The sequence below is a fragment of the Lissotriton helveticus genome, chromosome 1_1, assembly GCF_964261635.1.
Source record: "Lissotriton helveticus chromosome 1_1, aLisHel1.1, whole genome shotgun sequence".
Lineage (NCBI taxonomy): Eukaryota > Metazoa > Chordata > Amphibia > Caudata > Salamandridae > Lissotriton > Lissotriton helveticus.
In genome coordinates this window covers 279935727-279954567 of record NC_136057.1, presented here as the reverse complement: position 1 = coordinate 279954567, position 18841 = coordinate 279935727, and the positions used below count along the sequence as shown (strand labels likewise).

The window sequence follows — 18841 nt, the reverse complement described above, 5'->3', positions numbered from 1 at the left end:
CAACCCTGCGGGAATTTAGCCAGAGGAAAAGGCATGGTATGTACAGGACTGGCACATTTTTGTGCTTTAAGGAATACAATTAACATATTATTGCCCCACAAAATCAGAATTGCCGCAAAGTATCAAGTAGATAAATAATTGAAATAAAGACTCAGCCAGCCTGTCAGGGCTCTTAGGGACATTTTAGTCTAACAGAGTCTGCGTTTCTCATGAATTAAGAGCATTGAACCTTGGGTTACTGCTCTTCTTCTCCCCACGTCTCGCCCTCTAGCTTTCCCTCTACCACTTTTATTCCTCCTCCCAGGCATCCCTCCTCTTCCTCTCACTTTCATCCTTCTATACACCGTTCACTCTTTCTCAAGTCCTCTTCGTTCTCCTCTCCTCTTTACCTTCTCGCTCCCATTCCCTCTGCATCTTTCGCTCCCTTCCTATCTTTCACTTATTCCTTCTCGCCTCTCTTGCGCATTTACTTCCCGCACTTCTCCTGTGTCTTCCCATCTCTTCTATCTTTGTCTCTCGTTTATATTCCATCTCCCCACCTCTCCCCCTCTTCTCTTCTATCCTCTTTGCCCTCCTCCCCCACTTCAGCTCTCAAGCTCTCCCTCCCCCTCTCTATTACCGCTAGGGGAACCTTGTACTCATTCCATGACGTCACAGGCTATGAAATGTAAGCATGTGTTCACATTTCACCGCAAACAGTGGAATGTAAACAGCGCTCTTTATTACATCACAATCAGAGAGACGAATGTGAACAGTTCTCATTTATTGCATCATAAACAATCAATGAAATGCAAACATGACATGTTCGCCTTCTATGACATCACAAGCAGTTCAATGTAAAAAGATAACGCTCCTTATCTGTTGTACAAAAGGCAGTTGAATGTAACTCAACAGTGTCTCAAATCTGTGATTTCACAAACAGCCGCAGAAATGGAAATAACCACTTTTAAACGGCAGAATGCAGTTTGAGTTAGCAAAATATTAGTAGTTTCAAGACTGGCTGCAGCCGTCTTTCATTTTAACGTATTTCGGGAAAATGGTCTCATATCTGGAGATCGGCTGGCCTTGGCATGGGAACTGGACGAGTCAGGCTCCGGAAGTGATGTCACAGTCTGGGATCTCTCGCCAGACCAGTCTGTGACGTCTCTCCAGGAATCGAAAGAAAGCATGCACGGAATTCAAACATCTCTCCAGGATGGGATGTTAACTAAATAATAAATCGAAAAATCATCAGAGAATAAAATAAAACAAAAAGTAATCAGCCTCTGCATCCTCCTGCCCTCCCCGTTTCGTCCCCTCATTCTTTCTCCCTCTCCCTCCCTTCCCCCTCAAATCCTTGTTCTCAGGTCTCATTCGCAGCTCTTTCAAATCTTACTTTTCAGACCCCCACTCCCTCCCCCCCTCTCCTCGCTGCTCATCTTTCCCTCCCTCTCAGTTTTTTCTTCATTTAAATGCCCGCAGTTGCCGCTGGTCCCTGGGTATTGTTAGTTGTGTCACATCAGCCACCCCTCCTTAGCCTGCCCCCCCACAGGATGCTCAGGCTGTGCGAAATCTCTTTTCTCTACCAGAGAGTCACCTAGGAGTGAAGCTGCCCCCTGTTCCCCACGAGGGCGACATGCAGGAACAGACACGTGGGGCCCGACATCCCAGCAGGTTGAGCGAGTTCATTTAACACCCCCTCCCCCCCCCCAGCTCCTGAAACATTAGCAAGACACATTTGTCACGATTGTCATTTTTGCAATGTACTGTTCCTATTGTGAAGCGCTCTGACACCTTCGGGTAAAGTCTGCGCTATATAAAAACGCACAAATAAATACCGAAGCATGTACTTCTCAGCCACTAGGGCAGAGCTGTACTGACAACACAGACCTAAAAGGGGCCTCCTTCTATGAGCTCACCAACCGTCCAAATTTCGCGGGCAGTTTTGTAAAAATCGCGGCATTTTTACAAAACTGCCAATTTCGCGATTTTTTTGCAAATCGCGAAATCGCGAAATCCTGGGGGGTCTGTTTAGGGGAGAAGTGCCCAGCAAAGATTAAAAGGTCAGGTAAGAGCAATAATTCAACAAAGTACAGTTTTAAAACACAAACATCTCTCCCGGCTTCCGCCTCAGGAGTTTCGATATCCTAATATATTGAACTACTGAACTTGTGGTGTACATTTTTCCCATTTACAGTTATGAATGGCAGCTTATTTGGGGCGTGGCTATCCGCCTAACATTGCGGCCGCAAAGTAGTTGAGCTCAGCGACAGGACTTACTTATCCAGCACATATCGGCAACCATGGGTGCCATCCGAAGCCAGTTTCTGCCCTGTCGTCCGCACATACTGCAAGGGATGCAGATTTTACAGAAAGCATCCTGTGTGATGCCCAGAAACGAGAAACACAGCAACGCCACTGGAGACGAACATTGCATGAGTACCTGAGGCCCGCTGGGCTGTCCGATGCAGACTGCAGAGCACTGAGACATCTGGGCTGCCATCAGAAACGCCCTGCGGTACCTGGCTGGGGAGTTGCTGACCCGTGCTGCTGGGCTGCGGGGGGTGCCCGTGAACGGAGGAGGGAGTGCTGTACCGACGTGCTCTACAGTGCCCCTGACCGGCGCAGCCTACCATCTCCTCCCTCTGAGCTGCGACGCGACTGAGCCTGTGCTGGTCAGGATCGCTGCCCACTCACTGAGGACCGGAGACAGCCCCGTGCACACCGGCCTGCAACAAATGATGCTGGGGTGGTGCAGCAACGGAGACAGCCCGTGCACACCGGCCTGAAATAAACAACGTTGGGGCAGCGCCTCCGCCCGTTATACCTGTGGAGAGGAGCCGGCGGGCAGGCAACAGCAGACATGTTCCACGCTGCTGGGGACCTGTGAAGTGCACATGAACACTGTAGATCATACAGGTGGTGAGTTATTGGCCCTGGAGCACCGAACGTGTGGCGAAGCACGGCTTTGTCTGGGATTTATTCTGCCTTCCGGCCTTGCATGAATGAACTATGTGGGGCGGCAGACCATGAGTACCAACCCCTGCCTGATTGAGCATCCCTTGGCAGGTTGACGCAGACGGTGGGGTCTGCCTGACCACTGGCGAAGAGGTCTACTGCAGACAGGATGGGAAACAAGAAAAAAAAACATGGCGGCTGCAAACATCCGAATATTTCGGATACGTGGGCGTGTTTAGGCGTTCTGAGTGGCTGATGACGTCACTGGGCGAAAGAACGCCAAAAACACGCCCCCGAATCCGAAAGAAACGGGGCTTTATTGGAGTGACTCCCTTCTCCTCCAATGGCTGGCCTCCATTTAGGAAGCCAGCCAATGGAGGAGAATGGAGGAGGGAGGCGGGTTCAAGCCCCCATACTCCAAATCATTAAATCTCCTCCCGGAGACTGTGCAAGCGCAGCCTTTGGTCCGCGACCTAAAAAAACACTCCTAAAAACGATAAAGGGCAAATTAAGGATTTGTGAAATTGTATTACAGCTGGTCTTATTTAAATAATTGCTTAAGTGGAAAAAATCGAAGCAGGAACATATAAATTCATTACCAACAGAACTAACACTGGAATATTCTTCTATAAAGCAAACAAAATATCTGTGGACTTACATTCCATGGACCATCAATCCCTATTGTGACAGTAGACAACGTACACAATGACATGAAATGTAGTTGATTGTATAAAAAGCACTACATAAATACCATGCAAAACAATATTTAAAGTTAGTATGTCCACAAGTGGTTGAGAACATGTTAAAGAAAGTTATTATTATTAAAATTCTTTATAGAACGCGTAGTCACCCTAAGGTATCCCAGCGCTAGAGTTATGACTTATACATTCTTACAACCTTGGAATGAATGACACCATAACCATTATAAGTTTACCTTAGGAGTACTGAAGCATTAGTAAATTTATAATCAATATTGCAAGACAAAGTAAAAGACCTGTAAGAGTAAGACATCTTGAAAATACTGTTAACAACGCTGGTGAAATTGTTTAGGAAGTTGTTCCAACAGGTGACGAAGTTTGTGTCGAATGTCTTTAAACTGCAGGCAAATTTAGTACCTATTCCATACAACACACCCACAACTGAATAATTGGAAATGTGTACCAGCTTTAAAAAAATAAGCAGGGAACTTGTACCACAGAGACACCAACTTTGTGCTACTTGCCAGGAGTCAACCAAAAACTTAGTAGGAACTTGCAATTTAGAAGAACGGCTTGCAGCGTAACAAACTCAGACTACGGGTGGGAAGAGATGCAAAGTCCCTTGGGTCTGTCCTTGTCATATGGCTCCCTAGCAGAGAACCCAAAAAGATGCAAAGTATCAAAACTGGTTCACATTTTGTCTGTTATCAATTTAAAAGTACAAGTTTGCCTTTGTATTTCTTGTGTTCATGTTTGACGATTCTGAAGATTATCCTGGATGGATGATCATGCAATGGCTTCTAGGAAGACACTTGATCAGAATGAGGTAGAGTGCAGAAGAGAGAGTTCAAGTTTGACCTTGGCTTGCATGCTCACAACTGCCACCGCTTGGGTTCAGGCCATTGCTCAGCTCTCACATGCTCCAGGCTCACGCTAGCCGGGGTGATGTGTTGGGATATGGGATCCTGGGAGCGGAGCGAGAGGCGAGCGCACAGGAGGCCCATCCGCATAGAGGTATCCGTGTCCCAACCAGAGACTATGCCAGCGATGATCCCAGCCATGAGACTGAAAAAGAGAATGGTTGCTGATATGAGAATGTGATGAGACAGCAACGTTTGTGGTGACAAAAAATAACCTAATGGAGCTGAAGAACCAGTTCAATTCTGCAGAGACTAAAAAAGTTTTGATTACAGATGATATCAGACGTGATGGACTCGGACGCAGTAGTATTTTAATATATAGTCCATGAATTTAAAATTAAACCAAATGTACTTCAATGATATAGGTTTCTTTTGTACAATTTGATTTTATTCATTATAACTGAAAGAAATCAACAAACACATACATGGCTCAGATAAGTATTTATAAATGTCATAAACCAGACAGAAAAATAATAGAGACAACATGTAATCTCTAGTAGAAAAAAAGAAACTCAACGTTTTCTAAAAAAAATGCCAATGGAAGCTAGGAGGATTTGCTAAAAAGGAGCATCGATATGTAATTCAAAGCACTGCTGTAGGCTTTCTGCAGTGTCAAATTCCATGTCACCTATAGCACAACCTACTGGTGGAGGTTGGGACTGCAGAGCATAGACTCTTCATACCTTTTCTAAACCGGATATCATAAGTGTAAATGTGCAACACACATAAGGTCTATATAAAAGGTAAACAGTCACATTTTAATTGCACTGCACATATTTAACACCTATTACTTTGGTTTTAGTATTTTTAGAATTGAATGAACATTCAGCAACAATAAGCCTGCAGTGAGAATTATTCTTTTAACAGGGTTTCCAGTGAAGAGAAAAACTGTATTCTACCCAGTCCTGTTTCACCAGCTATTAGCATTCTTAAAATGTTCCTTTGTTTAATGACATCTGCTTGGGTTTTGAGACCTATTGTGACATCATTCTCCGGAGGGCCCTTTTAAAATAGGTCCTGATCGACAGGGAAATGGAGCTTCAGTCAGAGCCATTTAGTGCAGCATTTCCTTCTTTAAGAGGCAGGCACTCCGGGACATGGTAATGCACCTTCGCACACTGCCACAACATCATCTCGAACAGCACACCCTGCTGGTGAAGACTGAACTTACAGAATTTTGAGTGCAGCGCCCCCTGCTGGAAAGGGCTAAAAGTGCGACACATCAGTTTCCCCATAAATGCTCTTAGGTATCTCAGGATAGTTTCTCCCCTAGTATGTCCTTGTAATAAACGTGAGCCTACAAACCACACGTGATCTTCAACCACAACACCAAAACAAGCTGGAAGTATCTAATGTTAGAATGAAATCACCTCTGACTTGTCAATCACTGAAGAGGCATGCATGCAGGAAGAAGCCTATAGCACAGTTGAAGTATCTCATGCTATTTAAAATTGGAAGGAAGGGATTACTAGCCATTGTTCACCTCCGCGTTCTTGCATGTGACTTAACACCCTGAGGGCCTGAAGGGCTTAAGGAAGATTTTCCACTGTTGGTTCATAAGTGTTGTTCATTAATTTTTTTCTCTTTCACTTTTAATGAATCAGAGTGAGGTCATGACAGATGTTTTTGAACTTTCTTTCATAGTGAATGTATTTCTTTGGTGGCCTCTTGTACCATTGTTGCTTCCAGATGTATCGGACCGGTGTCAGTAAGTGGTTTAAGCAACAACAGGCAGTGTTTGGACTTCACTCTTTCAGACCTACGGACTCCTTGCGGGCATCGAAGACAGGTACTGCGGAGTGCGAACTTCATTCGTACTCATTGTGTGTCATGTATGAAATTCTGATTGATGCACTGAATCATGTGGATCGATGCTTTTCCTAGGCATGCAAATGTTTCAAAGACTGAGAGGCAGTAGAAGGACCTTCGCTCTCAAGGACACTACATGTGTCTACTAAGCCATTCAATACCACTAGCATACAGTACTTGGATTGGTGGATTGTTTTTTTGGAATACACAAGGCCTCAAAGGGGGACAAGACAAAATTCAAGGCATTGATCAGCGAGTGAAAGGACGCAGCCTATGGCACACCAAGAATGATCATGTAAAGCACTAGATTAGGCTCCAGGACGGACAGCCTTCCGTGGAGCGCAGGTTCCGAGGAGCTCTGGTTCTGTGGAGCTCTGGTTCTGTGGAGCTCTGGTTCTGTGGAGCTCTGGTTCTGTGGAGCTCTGGTTCTGTGGAGCTCTGGTTCTGTGGAGCTCTTGTTCCGTGGAGCTCTGGATCCGTGGAGCTCTGGATCCGTGGAGCTTCTGGCTCCGGCTACAAAGGCCAGGAATGGCGGCTTCATGTGACAGAGGGGCAGAACCAAGATCAGCTAGACTGACAGAGGCCAGGACACCGGATGGACTGTTTTCACACTGTCTGCCTCACCCATCTCTAAACACGTTCAGAGGTGGTACCCCGACCTTCTGTTGCCAAGATGAACTCCAAAATGGCGCTGCGGGTCTCTGCACCGAGCCTGATAAGAAAACAGATGATGCTGTGAGCCTGATCGGAAGGCCTGATTGCAGAAGTGGACAGTGGTGGACTTCGAATAAAAGGAATCTACTGGCTCCCAAAGGACCAGCACTGGGGAGCAGACATTCAAGGTGCCTGCCCGGTGTGGAGGCATGGTGAGCCCAGGTATTAACTAACTAGGGAGCGATCGTGTAGGACAGTAAGTCGCGAAAGGTCCTGAAGTCCCACTCTGTGTAGATGACAGTACTAGCACATGGTACTTCTAAAGAGTTTCTCTGCTGCATAGCGATTATCTGAACTTTGCTTGGGACCCTTTTAGCTGTCGTCCTCCATAAATAAATCAAAACAAGGACCTCCAGGGGCAAGAAAGGCTTTTTGCCACATGCCATTTAGCACAGTTCTTCTTGACAAAGGGAATAGTGTATCAGAAGGCCCTTTGTGTAGTAGGCGTGACCCAGGGGGGGCACTGACGACGCTGAGAGATTTGAGGACCATGGTTGGAAGAACTGAATGCAAGGTCTCGGCGATGGAGGATACTAGGGAAGAGGTTAAGGGTTAAGGGGTAAGTGAAACTTGAAGAAATTGAATGACACAGCAAAATTAGAGAATAGAATAAATGGACAGTTGCAGGCAACAGAGAGTCAGGGAAGCTTCAGGAAAGGTACACACTCCTGAGAGAGGTGGACATGCTGGATAACATCTATGGGCCCGATTCACAGAATGAACTTAAGACTCAATCCTAAACTTACTACTATTTTGGTATTCACAGAATGCACTTACTACTTTTGGCATTCACAGAATAAATTTACTACTTTTGGTATTCACAGAAGTTAGGATTTTGTCTTAAGTTTGTCTTAAGACAAACTTAAGACAGACTTAAGACAGACTTAAGACAGACTTAAGACAAAATCCTAACTTCTGTGAATACCAAAAGTAGTAAGTTCATTCTGTGAATGCCAAAAGTAGTAAGTGCATTCTGTGAATACCAAAATAGTAGTAAGTTTAGGATTGAGTCTTAAGTTCATTATGTGAATCAGGCCCCAAGTGCCTTACAACAAAGAACCCTGGGATTTCCTGGGTTAGATGATGGGGAAAACCTAAAAAAGAGAATCCAGCATTCTTTGGACTGAAAGATGAGGGAAGAAAATGGTTCAGCATCACTGGAAGTCCAACAGACAATTCATCTACCAACAAAGGAACCTGAGAGGGGACTCAGACACTCGAACAGTTTGGTTGGACCTGGTAACTGCATGGCAGAGGGAGGAGGTCACATGTGTAGCTCCAAAACATAAACCTTAATCATCATTTCAAAGGGGCTGTTGGTCTTGGGGTGTAGCACCTCCTGTGATATCCAACGCGACTTTGGGTTCACTCTTTTACGGACCCTCAATCAGCGTGAGACACTCTGGAAAGCAAAGAGTAGATCAGATCCGAGAAGCAGATGGATGACAGAAGAGACTTAAAGATACCGTGGGCAGTGGCTAGTGGATTTGGCCTGACACCTTGGAAAGAACTTCAGTATAAATACTCTAAATCCATAGAGCCATACTGCGTTTAGTGTCCCCCTTCATTTCCTCCTCTTATTCCTACTAGAGTTTAGTACGTTTTTGCCGGAGTAAGTTTCAGGACCGCCTGCTACTGATATCAGTTCCCAGGGAAGGAAAAATACAATTGTATAGAACAATCCTAGGCAACTACAGTTCTATTTAACAATATCAATGATAATCGCTAAATGATACTCAAGAAAGGCTAAGTGCGCAACTAAACATGACTCATAAATAACTTTTATTCTTACATAATATTTAAAAATCTATGATATAGAATGTCTGTATGATTACATGACAAATTAAAAACAACATACTTCATAATCGAATTGTTTCTCATTGGGATAAAGGCAACATGATCAGAGATGAACACGGTTATGTTAACAAATCAACTGGGATTATTTGATACTTTGAATACAATAGTTGCAATTGTGGAACCATATTAAGGTAAAGTCACAACTACATCAAATTGAATAGCAGCATGATTAACAAAAGTAATTATTTCATTCATTTAGGCAGCAGAGAATGGCACTGTATTTCCCCAATAAATGTATCCATACTGAGATACAAAAGAGGGGTGGCTTTGATCATGGATAGATCTTCGTGGAATCGAGACTTGACAATATCAGGTGATTTGTTAACATAGCAGAATTTATCATTGATCATTGATAACCATTTCATGGCTGAGGAACTCCTAGATTTTTATCCAACTCCAGAAGTCCAGGGCTCAGGCATGCATTCTTCATTTAACTTCATCTCTTCTCTGTTTGCTTCGCTAGCAAAACCCTGCTCCAAAGGCATCTCGCGTCTTGACATATGAAATGATGACGCAGAGATAACCAAGGCCATATTGCTGTCCAGGCATTCTGTAAGGCTCAAGTCCTACTCCCAACTTTGGGACTTATGGTCATCCATGAGTCCCAAAGTTGGGTCCTTGCTCCATTCCTCCTCTGATCCATGAGGGAGCTAAAATTTTGCAGAGAATTTTGTTTTATAACTTTCTTGAGGATCCAATTGGGAGCTATTTAATCCAACTACTGGCTATTCTCCAATTTACAATACCCCAACAAACTAATGGAAAAGGAAGCCACAAGATAATTCAGACAGCACTTGGAAATGAACCACCTTCTGCACGACCATCATTCTGGCGTCATGACAGCCAAGCACTCAAGAACCATCATAGCCAAAATGAGAGATCTCCTACTGCCATGGGATGATTTGAGAAACTCTAATGCCACGCTTCCCGGCCTTCCATCAGACTACGATACAGCAGATCACGACACCCTTCTTTGTAAGCCCTAAAAACTGCACTGCTGTGGAGGGCTGCATTGAAATGCACCCAGCCCTTCCTTCCAACTAAGGGCCACATTCCAAGATACCCATTATCTCTGTGGGGAGATAGCGTGGCTGGGTTTTACCCTACTGGCTAGTATCGTCCGGTGAGATGATGGGGATTACAAGTTTCCACCTCGGAATGGGCAATAACATGGAGACCCAGGAACACTGGGTCAAATTCTACATATTGCTCCCTCATACCGAGAAAATAAAGGATCCTGTGTTTTTTTTCCTCACTGGATCCTAAACTACAAATATTTACCAACTGCTTAGATAAGGTGGTAAATTATGTGTTTTTTTTCCTCACGAGTTGGGGGTTGTCTGGGGGCGAGGAGTAGCTGGAGTACAGAGAACCTTTCACTTCAGCTCAGGGAGATTTTTCTGCTCCCACCCAGCTAAAATATGAAGTAGGGCAGAGGCCAGGTGCAGCAACTGCCTGCAGCCCCCCTATCACCGGCTGCGGGATTGGAATTATCAGGTCCAAAGTTTGGACCCGAAGATTCTGGCACTAGAGACATTGGACAATTCTAGCTGCCTGGAGTCGTTTTCTCTGCCCCACCCCAAGGATACAGCTCCAGTCAACTAGTACTGAGGGCCTATGTCACACTAAATCAAACGACTCTTCATTGTTTGACATAGTATTCGGGGTCCCAATGGGGTCATCCATTTTCTACCTGCTTTCAAATGTCTATGGGCGCATGCTTGCAAAATTCCTTGAGAAATATCTGGTGAGCCGAAATGTACGCTGATGATACTCAAATACACTTCTAGCTGAAAAAGAGGCCAATAAAATTGCCTGACCCTTCTTGTCATGGCCGCATTTTGCACTAAGTGAAAAAGAACTTTTTTAGTTTGAATATAGCAAAGACCGAGGTCACAGTGTAGGGGGGGGGACATTCCAATGCCATCCTCTTGGAATGACCCAACCGGCTCTGTACATCACCATGCACCACTCTGGTACTTGAAGCCATATTTGATTTAGAGATTTCTTTAATTCCCTAAATCAATTCAGTGGTCTAGAGCATCAATCTACCGCTCTTCCGTGTCCAAAAAAACCCACCCTCCGCTGCCTTTTGGCTAGGTTCGCACTATAGAAATACCACATACAAGATCCCAGAAGGGTACAGTAGATGAACTCTTAGATTGATGCATCTGCGGCTTAGCCTCAATGCCTCTCTATGAGGACTTCAGAATCCATTGTGGGCTCCGTGAGAGATGCCTCAGCTGCATTCATGTCAGTGTTCAGTTTGATTTACGTGTATGTGTGCATGAAATAGTCATGTGTAAAGCGTCTATTGGGCTGTGGTTGATTCATTATCAATGTGTACTAACAGGTTAAAACATCGAATGACCTTAGAAGTGTGACAAGGAAGAGGTGCGAGGCAATAATTCCCAAATGACTTGCCAGTGACATTCATTACACAAAAACCCACTTTTTGTCATCCCAATCCTGCACCCATCTCTCCATCCCAGCGGCGGCTTCCAGAATTCCATTATTTTCTTTTTCTGCAGTGAATATGGCAATATCTGCTCAGGAATGTTTACAAGCTGTATTGGAGAAGAGGACCCCTCTTTACACCCACTTCTGATAAAGAGGAGTTATGAAGTTAACAAATGTTAATATTTACTCTACATATTTCATTTAAGGCGACAAGGAGGTTGCCTTTTTCACCCACATGACTTTAAGACAGGGGCGAGGAAAGGGAGGACAAAGTATAAAGAAAATGGCATTCCAGGCAGTCCACTGAACCCCACTCTCTCGCCTCAGCATGGGTTCCTTATATTTGATTAGGTATCCCTGTGTGGAGGAGTGTGGCTCAATGGTTAGAGCGGCAGACCCTGATGCAGAGGTCTAGCCCGGGACCAGGGTTCAATTCCCGCCTTGGCGGGACTTGGGCTCAATTTCCTCGGACCTGACAATTCTCGCCTCGGTGCCTATTCTAATCATGGGCCCCACGCTGCAACTCTGGGCAATAGCTTGCTCAACCTCCACACCGGCCCCAACAGCGCTAGGATGCCTGGCTTCACCCTGGGGGTGCCTAGGAGTGGACACTTCACAGGGAAAGCCAGGAAGGGTTCCACAGCGGTATGAATAATAGCGCCAGGAAACCACTTGGTGACAGTGCGCTCTACAAATACCTTGACATTTACATTTACATTTATCCCTGCACGAGCAGAGATGGTTTAAGGATGGCCACACTTCAGTTTACACTGGTGGTGAAACACAGAACACAAGTTTTTTTTAGTTTTGACAAGTTGCCTATATTACATTTCTATTATTACGATAGTAAAGTGTCAGGTAGATCATGATTGTTGGATTACCTGTCTTTCACAAACCTCTCACTTTCTGTACGTTTACAACCTGGAACAGTTTTCCCTTCCAAATACTTCCTCACGAGTAGTAGTTGACGCGGACAATAGAGGCGCTGTTTTCATGCCTGTTACAAGTAATTACCCACTTGTTGTCTTTGCAAATGGTCTCTGGTGAAACCTGGAGCAGACTCTGCCATCTGTAGGACTTTGACCAGATCAGCATGTTGGTATCTCCCAGATAATCAACATTTGAATGAGTGGCAGAGAGTCCAGATGTCTGTGGGCATGACCTGCACCTTCTTCCTGCACTGCTGCCTCTGTAGAAGTGTCCACTCCTGCACGACTCATGCAAAAAGACTACTTCCATGAACTCTTTCTACTCTTGATGCAACACCCAGAAGAGGCATGATCAACAATATCTAAATGGAAGTGACACAAAATACCACCTCACACCCATCAGGAGAATGGGCAAGCGCATAGTCTGGAATGACAAATACATTAATACATATTCACTACATATAAACTCATACCTGTCCCCTGCGCCAGACACATTCATGATCTCCTGGTTCGGAATAGGAGCTGCTGGGTAGTGCGCGGCACACAGGTCTCCACAGGGTTCCTGAGAAAGAATATTTAGTGGCCACAGATGAGCACAGATCAGCAAATACAATGTGATGGCGCCCAAAGCGACTCAATTCAATCTTCATTTCATCCAGGAGGTTCTTCTTTTGTCCCAACCGGTCTCTGGTTTTATAAAGCTAAAGCTGAGAGGGTCCAGTCCAGCACTGGTAAGAGAGGCATCGGGGGCTATCATGCTTTTTTTTTGTTTGTATGGGGGCTTTCATAATTTTGTAATGCAGCTCTGCATGAGGAGGGTGTTTGGAAGTAAGGCTGGGCAGAGAGAGAGGAGCAGCCATATTACCTCCTTCACTGCCTGGGGAGGGATGGACTCTAAATGGGGATAAAGGCCCTAGATCAGCCTTAGGGAACATCGGCCATTTAACTTGTTAGTTTAAGTACTTACTGCTTTCGCCAAATCCTCAACACATTCAGGGGCATAGTTACAAAGAAGTGGCAGAGCGCGGCAACCATACGGTGCAGTCCTGCTTTTTCCCCTGCGCTGACGCTAATTTCAGCTGCCTAGCACCAATTAGACACCCTTGCACAATAGTGCAAAGGTGCCTGCATTGTGAGAATGATTGTTTATGTGCCGGAAGGTGTCCCTTCCTGCACATAAACAACCTTAAATCAATGGCGAAGTTGCAACTCATCATTTTTAAAATGATTGTTTATATGCAGGAAGGCTGCACAAACAATCAGTCATGGCGTTTTGCTGTTTCTATGTCTGCTGCAAATGTTCTAATAATCAATTCAATGATTTACCATTTATGTCGCTCCTGACACGTGTTTCACTCTTTTCACTTTTAGATGAGTAGAACAATTACTAAAACGTGAACATGGTTGTGGAAAAGAAGCCATATTTTGAATATAGAGGTGTAGAAAGTTGTAGGAAATTGTATGTACTTTGCTTCTCCTGGCAAGTCACAAAAGTGTGTACAATACCCCGCAAAGCAAGGAGTATAGGCCTGAAGCAAGGCCTGAGCGAAGTTCTTGAAGCGTATTGTCTCAGAAGTTGTTTACTACTACTAAGTTACGTTTAGGAAGGATGCTTAATCAGGCCAGTTCTTCTAACTGAAGTAGTAGTAGAGGACAGGGGAACGTTGCACATTATTTGTAGCCTTTAAAAAAAAAAGTTATTGTTATCAAGAAGACAGCTTTTTGCAATCTTAGGGATATGGTTTGGTGAAAAGAAATAAGTGGTTGGTGAACATGTGTGCAGGTGCCTATGAGAGACTGTCTTTGAAAGATGTGTTTATGAAAATGTGTGCGTTCATTGCAGAACTCCACATCCAAAGACGTGGAAAACATTATTTCGAGCTATGCAAGAAAGATGACCTATGCGGAGATTGAACCCAGATCGGCTTGAACAGCCGGCCAGAGAGGTAGAGGGTTGAAATTATTATTTTTTAAGTTGAGGACTGCCTAAGAAACAAAAACATTGATAACAAATGAGTAGTGTTATGATTAAACTAAGTGATTTGGTAATTGGGAAGGGTTTGTGGCAAAAGGTGTGTTAACACAAGCTAAGCTAAAGACAATTTTTACGATTCTTATGAGCTAGATCTGAGAGGAGTAAGTGACGAGAGTCAAATCTGGAAGTCAATGAAGATGATGTGCCAAGGAGAATTCAGAGGCGATTAATTGTCGCTCAAAATGTACATCACCTGAGCATAAGTCATATCAAATTCTGGCTCATGTTGGACCGGACGTAGCCAACCAAGAACATGCGTGGACATGTTGTACAAAACAAGTAAAGAGACATGACACCAATTAGATTGGAAAAGAGTACTTAAACTGTCTTCTAGACAATATGACTTGCAAGTTATTCATATGACAATGTGGAAAGGCAACTCTAACTAAAAGAGTCAATTATTCACATGGAGTGGGTATTAAATGGGTTTCTTCCTTCTACCTGCTCTCGAAAACCAGGGCGAAGCGACACAGTCTGGCCATCGCTCTTCCGTCCACACAAAAGGACACCATGAGCACCAAGTGTGACCACCACACAGTGCAGATGCTTCAGCAGGGGGCGAGAGAGAGTCACGGCAGCTTCAAGGATACCATCCAGACTGGTAGGCAAATCTGGGCAGATTATAGAAAATGCATGTCTTTGGTGAACTTCAAGAACTTTGCAAGAAGAAAGTAACCACTGCCAACTTTACAAATGTAAAAGACACACAATTGATGGACGGAAAGCAGAACACATCAAAATATTCACCCTCAGTCAAGAGATCTGGGTTAAATCCATCATTCTTTTGCTCACCATGCCACCCCAGTTTAGACCTGGCCATATGCAAATCAATCTTGACCCTGTGCCTCCTGGGAACAGTCCAGCCCTAACTACTAAGCCAGGTCCTTCCTGGACCGAAAACAAGCATCCTAGGACCGGTTTCGAGGTTTCAACCCTCTGCAGCCAGGATAGCTTGATTCCAGTGGCACAGTGAGCCCAGGACCCACGTCTGGGAATATCTGTCCATCAATAGTTCTTTTTGAACTTTACAAATATAGCAGCATGAGGCAGCATGCGCAAATTGATAAACTTTGACCTCTATATTGTGTATGGGGATCTCTGATCCATGAAGAATGTCTTTCAGGGGCCTCCATGGCTCCAGTGGCCATTGTTGTTGCACAGCATTTTATGACCAGGAAAAGGGGTAAACTAGAGGCACACCCAGCAATCATTTTAGGACACAGGACCTGTGATGGTGGTCAGTTTTCCTATCATCTATAGGCCCCGGTTGGTAGGTCAATTACATGGCATGGAGGCTCACAGAGCCACCACAGAGATATTTCTAAAGCACTTCTATGGTGTTCATTCAGGAGTGGATTCTTTGTGATACGGGTTTCATACATATGGTATTCTGGAAACCCAAGATACGAATGCAAAATTGTATCAGCCAATCATTAAGTGGCCCACTTGTAATCTGTTTCCCGCAAAATTGGGATAGGAGCGATCACGAATTCATGACACACATCCACAGGCAAAAAGAGGGTGGCAATATGCCAAAACATGCCAGAATAAGGTAAAAACATGAATTTAAACATTTGGAGGGCATCAAAGGTTTAATCTGGCAAGACTTGAGTCACTTACGTCTACGTTTTTTGGAAAAAAAGACATTTCAACACCGGGTGATGTGCATTTTACAAAATTGTCTAAATGACGTTGACCTATGACACTATCTAAAAAAATAACAATGTATTCCTTCTTTATATTGTTTTTATTATTACATTATAATTTCATGAATATTCTTTCAAACAACAATTCTTTTGTCTTTTTTCCCTTTTTGTATAAATATTTGATAAATAATTTGTTATACAGACATTATTTGATACAAGCCCTACATAGTATACCGAATTAATTCAAGTTAATATACAGAACCACAATTCCATTCATTCAACGCGTTTCGGCATGCGCCTTCGTCAGGAATTCTGTGTTTCTTTCACATTACTGGTAACTATAAATTAAAAAGATGTTTCAGTTAATTATTCATGTTATCTTACTTTAAAAGTCAACGTCAAACAGATCACATTATTTACATCTATAAGCACATATATTTTATCTCTTTAAATTTGACTCTTCTCCTGTACCAGTAGATCCAAGTCTCACTATGTCACCAGTCGTTCATACTTGGTTCCAAATCCATTTCTACACATAATTACATTACTGTTTTTTATCTTGCTGCAAACAACTATACATTATTTACAATATTTACATATATATATATATATATTTGGATTCAAATTCTCATTTATAAACAATTTGGCTCTACTGTAAGTTTTCCACTTAATATGTCCAAGCCTGCAAAGAGTAATGCCACAATCCTACATTGCAAAAAAAGTGGATATCCTGTCTAAAGTTGGAAACTACGGATGCTGGTTCTGAGGGATCATTTAACACCCTATTTAGCAGGAAGCCTGCTGGTAACAAGGGTCGAGACACCTACATTGATCATCTGCTCTGTTCTCACCCATTGAAGCAATAAAGATGGCATATCATCAATTTACCTGTGTTGCTGTCCAACTATAGTATGCTTTAGTTACGGGAATGATGTGACGCTGGGGTTAAGGGCCCGCTCGTGGTGGGTGTTCACAGTGCGGTATAAAAGGTGGACCAATCTAAAGGAGTAAAAAACCTCCCTAAGGAGAATCAGCTGCAAAAACCGATGTTTGCCTATAAGAGAAATAAATCCCTAAAAGATCATGTTGTAAGATCACGTATGGCAAATAGAGCATCAGACGGCCAGCAATCACTGATAAACCTGCAGCCAGTGCGGGGAACGTACAGATGTTCCAGCTGCAAATCTTGTGACACCGCAATACAGGGCTCCACTCTGCAGTTCAATAAACAAAACATTAAACCTCAAGATCTTAATAACTGCAGAAGCTCCAATGTCATCTATTTAATAATCTGTCCCTGTGGAAAGGGATATGTAGGTCAAACAGGCAGAGCAATGAATGTGAGATTAACTGAGCATCGCTCTGCGATCAGAACACAGAAAACGACAGCCCCTATGGTGAACCATTTTGTTGAAAAAGGTCATTCACCTGAGGAAATGTCTTGGTATATCCTGGAAAGGATACACCCAAAGTCAGGAACTGATCCAGATAAAATAAGAAAATTGAGGGAGGTATACTGGATTTTTCTGTTAGACACTGCGGTTCAGGGACTGAACATGGAAATCCCATGGGAGCAGGCTATAATTTAATTGGGATGAATAGTCACAGTCTTGTCCATTTATCTGTAACTATGACTAAACTGTGTATAGGCAATAAGGAAACTGTGTAGAAAACTCACTGTTGTTGTATATTCTCTTGTTGTATTTGAATACTATAAATCAATACATACTGTTTTCCCAGGTATGTCCAGCCTTCTGAGAGTCGTTAAGACCACAACACACTTTCCCCCCACTCAGATGTCTCCCTGTTATCCTGAACTCTAGCTGCACTTTGGTAATACTGAGGACTCATACCTAGAATTGATATTGCCGGACACGATTGCAAGAGTTTTTCCCGTTTAATGCCTCATGTGCCATATTCACATCATTATTTGTAATCTAGATAGTGGCATCGTACTAGATTTATAGCCCACGTTCTAATTCGGGCTGTCGAGCCAGGGTATCTCCTATGATTTGTTTAAGTAATAGGATACACAAGCCACGTGAGCTTATGAATACAGAATTTACTATCGGAAATATCAATCCCCGTAAGCTCGAGAGGTAATTGTAAATATATGCGCCGCATATCTTCATCATAAATAAATTTTTCGCACGGCATGAAGACTCAGACCAAGTATAAAGCATGTATGATATAAGGAGATACAATTAAAATTCTCCGCAATTACTTAATCGGTAAATATTACTTAAATATTGTATGGATGGCGAATCATTATAACCATACATCTAGACTCCATTCCAACATGGCGGCACTGCAAGCTAGAATTATACTGTAGTTACGTGGCATACCAGCAGTACACGGTAGTATCGCGATTTTTGATAGCGAGTTGGCGTGCAAACATTTGACCTTTAAATACAGGGTTACTTGTGGTAACCTTAATGTAAGCTGAAATACGGAAGACGAACCCGGTTGTGTTGCGGGATCATCGCTGCACAAGTAAGTTATAAGAGGGAAATGCAATTTTACGTAATGGGCTGGGATCGCGGGAAGTAGGGGTAGCCCCATCCATGAATAACGATCCGCGATGTCAGTTTGAAAGTTGGGTTATTACCTTTTAAATCCTGCACTGGCGACAGCCTTGCCCGCAGTGTATTACAACTAGACATTAGATTTGAATGGATGGCTAAGAGCTAACATCAATACAATACATCACAATGTTTATCGGACAGAATGTTAAAGCTTTGTTTATCTCGTAGGTAACACGTTTGAACCTATAAGGTGGACATTATTGTCAATGATATACACACATCGCAGATATCGATGCGAGGCGACTTCAACT

The 18841-nt window shown here is 43.5% G+C and overlaps 1 protein-coding gene across 1 annotated transcript in view; it reads right to left on the bottom strand.

Moving 5' to 3' along the window:
* Window positions 1-3862: 3862 nt before the first annotated feature.
* LOC144769367 (uncharacterized) overlaps window positions 3863-18841 on the bottom strand; it is a 235124-nt gene continuing 220145 nt past the window's right edge. Inside the window, exons 17-19 of the mRNA XM_078653424.1 lie at window positions 14801-14970; window positions 12798-12886; window positions 3863-4700 (exon numbers count right to left, since the gene is read on the bottom strand). Coding sequence (XP_078509550.1) covers window positions 4508-4700; window positions 12798-12886; window positions 14801-14970 — 452 coding nt within the window. The 3' untranslated portion in view covers window positions 3863-4507. The remainder of the gene's footprint in view (window positions 4701-12797; window positions 12887-14800; window positions 14971-18841) is intronic.